This window comes from Microtus ochrogaster, chromosome 4 (genome assembly GCF_000317375.1).
Source record: "Microtus ochrogaster isolate Prairie Vole_2 chromosome 4, MicOch1.0, whole genome shotgun sequence".
Classification (NCBI taxonomy): Eukaryota; Metazoa; Chordata; class Mammalia; order Rodentia; family Cricetidae; genus Microtus; species Microtus ochrogaster.
The window spans coordinates 50,929,665-50,935,629 of NC_022011.1; the positions used below are offsets into that span (position 1 = coordinate 50,929,665).

The window sequence follows — 5,965 nt, forward strand, 5'->3', positions numbered from 1 at the left end:
TAGACCAGGCTGGTCTCGAACTCACAGAGATCCGCCTGCCTCTGCCTCCCAAGTGCTGGGATTAAAGGCGTGCGCCACCATGGCCTGGGCATTCCCAGGTTTTGACCCCCATGGCTATTCAGGGAGTCTCTTTGCTGATATCTGACACTTGAGGTACTGGGGATGGGAGTACAACAAACTTGCTGTGAAGTTCGGGCTTCACAGAGATGTCTGTTGCAAAATTGGAAGCTGCTTGCTATGGTACCCCAGCCCCAGCATTTGCTTCACAAGCAGAGCTCATGTTGATTTGAAAAAATACACACACTCCGGCTTGAGGGTGATGGGCTCTGTTTCCAAATAGAATTCCTCCCTCACCCTGGTAGGAACAGCTCATGGTTCCGCATTCAGGGGCTCATGCCAGAGCTGCCTCAGTATTCCTTGTGGGTGTGGACCTGAGCGTGGCAACAAGAAAGGGGTTGCTATCTCTTCATTTGCCTTTTCTGGCTCCTAACCAGGGAGAAGAAAGGTGGAGTGAGGCCAGCAATGATGAGGAGGACCCCAAGGACAAAGCTCTTCCTGAAGACCCCGAGACCTGTCTGCAACTAAATATGGTCTACCAGGAGGTGATCCAGGAGAAGCTGGCAGAGGTTAGCCAGCTGCTAGCCCAGAACCAGGAACAGCAGGTAAGATTGCCTACTCACGGCCGGTCTAAGCCCTCCTGACCCTCAGTGTCCCACAGGATCAGATTCCCAGGACAGTGCTCACAGTAGATCTGTTTGTTGACGGAGACTGCTCTTTTGTTTCCCGGCTGCCCTGACCTGAATAATCGCACAGAAACTGTATCAATTACCACACTTTTCAGCCAGTGGCTCAGGCATATTTCTGTATCTTGAATTAACCCATTTCTATTAATCTCTGTATCATCACGAGGCTGTGGCTTACTGGTAAGGATCTGGTATCTGTCTCCTTTGGCAGCTACATGATGTCTCCTTCTATATATCTCTCTTCTGCTTTCCTGCCAGGCTTTACTCTGCTAAGCCATTGGCCAAAACAGCTTCTTTATTAACCAATGGAAATAAACATATTCACAGCATACAGAGGGGAATCCCACATCACCTGTTCACCCTCTACCTGCCCTCTTCCTCTTCTTGGCTCACAGATGGCCTTGCTTTTGTTCCAGGAAGAGATTCTGTTTGATCTGGCTGGAACCAAATGTCCCAAGGTGAAGGATGGCAAAAGCCTGCCTTCATACATGTACATAGGCCACTTCATGAAGCCGTACTTCAAGGACAAGGTCACTGGAGTGGTAAGTAGTAAAGACCCCTCTCTCAGCAGCTGGTTGAGTGTCCTAGAAGGAAAGGTCTCTCTTCTTTTCCACACTTGTAAGTTCCCTTGGGTCTTTTGGGTTAAAATTTTTTGTCCCCCATAAACCACCTCATCCTTTGATGAAAGTCAAGGCCTCTAGCTAACATTGCCCTTTGGGGTGTGTTCCTTTGAAATAGAATCACAGCCTTTAGCAAGTCAGTGTAGACCTGAAACTGCTTATGGCTCTATGTGCCTGTCAGCCTCATGGAGCCTCTGGACACTCCCTTGTGCTGGGACGGTCATGCCCAGAGCGTTTCACTCAGCAGTAGCTTGTAGAACAGATGTCTTGGACCTGGCCCTGCATGTGGACAGCATATGAGGAGGCAAGAGGGAAGATTCTGAGTCTCCGTGGGGGCCTGGAAGGGTGTGTGTGGTTAGTGTGCCATATCCTGACACTACACTCTGACAGGGGCCTCCTGCCAATGAAGACACACGAGAGAAGGCTGCCCAGGGAATCAAGCCCTTTGAACAGCTCCTGGTGACCAAGTGTAAGTCCAGATAGCCTTCTGGGTGGGCATCCACCAACCCTGGAAAACACAGAGGGCATCCCTACAGCATCCCCACAGCCTGGCCTCTCCTGGACATGTGCGGTAGTTCTCAGGCCCTCCCTCCCATGGCCTCATGGGCTCCTTCAGGCCTTGGTTGCTGGGACTGGCCTCTCCAGTGCTGAGTTGGGTGCAGGCTGGACCACACACAGCCCTTCCCAACTCTAGCTATTCTTAGAACACCTAGCCCTGAAAGAATACTCTGAGCTAGGCTTGGATGGAGGGTGGAATCATGTGCCGGAAGGTGTTCTGGCTGGCTGCCCCACTGGTATGCAGGGGGTAGGCTAGCACTGCAGAGCAGATTCCATGGACATGTGTGTCTATGGGGTAGGCCAGGCCTCGTGACATCACATCACTATTTCCTCCTCCTCAGGGAAGCACTGGGAGAAAGCCTTGCTCAGGAAGTCTGTTGTGAGCGATCGCCTGCAACGCCTGCTTCAGCCCAAGTTGTTAAAGTAAGTCTGGAAATAGGTCGCCATAGCCTTCCCCACACTTGAAGGCCAGGCTGCTCTGGGGCTGGTGAAGGTCAGCATGGCGTGTGTTCTTTTCGTTCTCCTGCTGCCCCTTCAACCCTGTGACGTCTACGTCCGTCCGGGCAATGTGGCCCAGTATGGAGCATGGAGGTCAGAAGGCAGACTGCAGTCAGATTCTCAGATTCTCTTCTCTGGGTTTCTGGGCCTGTCTGTGAAACCAGCTTTATGAGTTCATTGATGGGTACATATCACATGACCAAAGGGCATCATGCAGTGCCCCATGTGAGTACACAATGAAGGGCATTGTTGTTTTGATAAGTTGCTGAAAACAGATGTCCTCGGGGGCAGGGTGTGAGCTGTGCCGAAAGAGCCACACCTGCTGTGCCTGTGTCATTTAAAAGGGACGAAGTGGCCATATGATGCTGACAATGTTAAGAACAGAGTAATCAGATCAGAGGTGTCTCTTAGAGCTGGACCACAGGGTACCGGTCCTCTCTGGACTTGTGTGCTCAATACTGATGGTTTTCCCGAAGTGTGAGTGAACCAGCTCTTTCCAAACAAGGTCTGTTTGCTATTTGCTATAGCAGTAGCTGCAGAACTAAGTCAGGCTTGCCTGAGATGTTTGTGTCCTGGAAGCCAAGACTGCAAACAACTTGGCAACTCCTACCCTGGATGATGGTATTCTGGTGGTAGGGGTGCCCCAGAGGTGGTGCCAGGGCTTTCTTTGTGGTAAGGGACCAAGGCAAGAGAGAAAGCACATTTCTGTGCAGGTTTTCCAACTTTGATCCGTGAGACTTGCACTAGTGCAGCTCAGAGGACAGAACTTCGGTTTCCCTAGGACATCTCATCCACAACTCCTCCACTCTGCCTGCCTTGCAGACTTGAGTACTTACATGAGAAACAGAGCCGAGTCTCTAGCGAATTGGACAGGCAGGCCCTGGAGAAGCAGATTAAGGAAGCAGAGAAGGAGATTCAGGACATCAAGTAAGCTGGGGCCTTCTGGGTGCAGGGGAGAGCTGCAAGCCTTGCATGATAGCAGCTCCTTATTCTTTCCTGTAGCCAGCTCCCAGAGGAAACTTTGCTGGGGAACCGGCTGGACAACCACGACTGGGAAAAGATTTCCAACATCAATGTAAGTCGGGCAGCCCCGAGTGCCCACAGCTGCAGCAGTGCTTCTAAGCCAAGTGTGGGTGGGAACTAGGTGGTAAAGTCTCGCCTCCCCTTGTGCCGTATCCCACTGTAAACTCTACAAACAAGCATGCATAGCACTGCCAGAAGTGGCAAAGGACTTCATGGGCCCCTCTGTGACAAGGTGCGCTTCCTGAGAAGTGCAGTCTTCAGTGCCTTTGGCTACACAAATGAGTCAGCTCACTTAATGGCCACAAAAGCCACTGGCTGGCACACAGTGAAAACCCGCGGTGGGGCTATGACTTTGGTATGCTTGGCATCAGTAACGCTCTAAAGGCTGTGTTCCCGTGGGTGCAGTTTGAAGGAGGCCGCAGTGCAGAGGAGATCCGGAAGTTCTGGCAGAGTTCTGAGCATCCAAGCATCAACAAGCAAGAATGGAACGCAGAGGAGGTGGAGCGACTGAAAGCCATTGCTGCCGCGCACGGCCACTTGGAGTGGCATTTGGTTGCAGAGGAGCTAGGGGTAAGGACCAGAACCTGCAAACCTTGGAAGTCTGGGAGGACATGGACTTCTGGGCTTGGGATGGAGCTCAGTCTCATGCTGTATAGTGTGGTACACACAATCTTAGGAATTAATTTGTTTGGTAAATTGTGCTTTAAAGCAAATGATTTGTCCCTTTATCTTTTTAACTTTAATTTCCATCTTGTCTGGTGAAATGTAACCATTTCCTGCATTTCTTTGCTTCTTATTTGTTGTGGGAAAATGCCTAGAAGCAAACCATAGCTGAGCACCTACCACATCCCACCCTAAGTCCCGTGGCTGGTGAGCTGGCTCAGATAGTGAGTCTCCTGGAAAAGCTTTTCCATGAGGGGATGAGTGATGGGCAGGTGCAGACGCAGTGTCGTGTGGCTGTCTTATCTGCCGTGTGTCCCTTGTCCCTGCCTATCTAAGGTTCTAAATAGCCTGCCTCCGAGCTTGAGAGCCAGCGGATTCCTGTGAGAGGCTTTGAGAGGCATTCCCACAGCATCTCCTCCCATCCCTCTAGGAATTGGCAGTGTCATCTAGACATTTGAGTTAGCTGTCACAAGGATTTTTCTTGTTTGTTTTTAATACAGGGTCTCAATCTGTAGTTCAGGCTGACTTAAGACTCATGGCACTCTCCTGCTTCAGGCTCCCAAATGCTGGGATTAGCAACACAGTTGTCTATGGCCAGGTTTTCTTTTACAAGCCATAGAACCTTCTCTGAACTGCTCCTATTCTGGGCCCCTCCATTGTCTAGCAAACTATCACTCCCCAGGAGCCTGAAGAGGAGAGCTCTGCTGTACAGAGTGCTGCCTGTAGTTCAGGCCCCCTTCTCCTGGAAGCCCTTGGAGGGCTGTTTCTGGGCATCTCTGCATGTGCAGGGTGAAGCCCAGTGATGCTCGCTCATTCATTTCTGTTTGGCCTTGGGAAGACAAGCCGCAGCGCCTTCCAGTGCCTACAGAAATTCCAGCAGTACAACAAAGCCTTGAAACGCAAGGAGTGGACAGAAGAGGAAGACCACATGCTCACCCAGCTGGTCCAGGAGATGCGTGTTGGGAACCATATTCCATACCGCAAGAGTAAGCCCATCACAGCAAAAGGCATCTTCTCATCCCTTGAGCTGCTCCAAGCCCTAGTGGCCTGAGGCCTAGGTCCCTGGAAGTAGAGATTTGTAGAAGAGTTCACAGCTGTACTAGGGAGTGTGGGCGGGGGAGTGAGGGGCCTGGTGACCAAAGTCACTCCTCTCTGTAGCTTCTGGGAGACCCCTCTCTTCCTGCTTATTGCCTGCGTAAGATGGGTGAGCCCCCGTCTTCTCTGTCCCCAGTTGTCTACTTTATGGAAGGAAGAGACTCCATGCAACTGATCTACCGTTGGACCAAGAGCTTGGATCCTAGCCTGAAAAGGGGGTTCTGGACCCCAGAGGAAGATGCTGTAAGTCTGTCACCCAGAGAAGACTACTCAGGACATTTGCCTGGCTACCCTAAGTACAACTGTGCCCTTTTTAAGCTCGGGTGGAGGCATTGTCTATTCTCTTCTTTCCTGCAGAAGTTGCTTCAAGCTGTTGCCAAGTATGGGGCGCACGACTGGTTTAAAATCCGGGAAGAGGTGCCAGGTAGGAGCGATGCCCAATGCAGAGACCGGTGAGTTGCCCACACTGGCTGAAGGAGCGACTTGCTTGAGTCACACTTCGTAGGCCGCGACCCAAAAGTGATTCGTCCACAAGCTCTTTGCATATTAGGGGTGGCACTGCTGGGAAGCAGAACTTTCCTATTTCTGTTGTCCACAAGGAGTCAAATGCTAGTGGCAACTCTTGCCGATGTCCTCCCACATTGCAGGGGAGATGGTCTCCATCAGGTCCCCCACATTGCTGGGGAGACGGTCCCCATCAGGTCCACCACATTGCTGGGGAGATGGTCCCCATCAGGTCCTCCCACATTGCTGGGGAGACGGCCC

General features: G+C 51.6%; 1 protein-coding gene across 3 annotated transcripts in view; it reads left to right on the forward strand.

Annotated features, from left to right (window-relative positions):
• Snapc4 (small nuclear RNA activating complex polypeptide 4) overlaps positions 1-5,965 on the forward strand; it is a 21,208-nt gene that overhangs the window by 4,180 nt on the left and 11,063 nt on the right. For all 3 annotated transcript variants that reach the window (XM_013355165.2, XM_026778751.1, XM_026778750.1), the window contains exons 4-13: positions 495-662; positions 1,160-1,285; positions 1,754-1,832; positions 2,263-2,344; positions 3,242-3,346; positions 3,422-3,494; positions 3,848-4,012; positions 4,944-5,091; positions 5,337-5,443; positions 5,558-5,652. In XM_013355165.2, the coding sequence (XP_013210619.1) occupies positions 495-662; positions 1,160-1,285; positions 1,754-1,832; positions 2,263-2,344; positions 3,242-3,346; positions 3,422-3,494; positions 3,848-4,012; positions 4,944-5,091; positions 5,337-5,443; positions 5,558-5,652 (1,148 nt within the window). The remainder of the gene's footprint in view (positions 1-494; positions 663-1,159; positions 1,286-1,753; positions 1,833-2,262; positions 2,345-3,241; positions 3,347-3,421; positions 3,495-3,847; positions 4,013-4,943; positions 5,092-5,336; positions 5,444-5,557; positions 5,653-5,965) is intronic.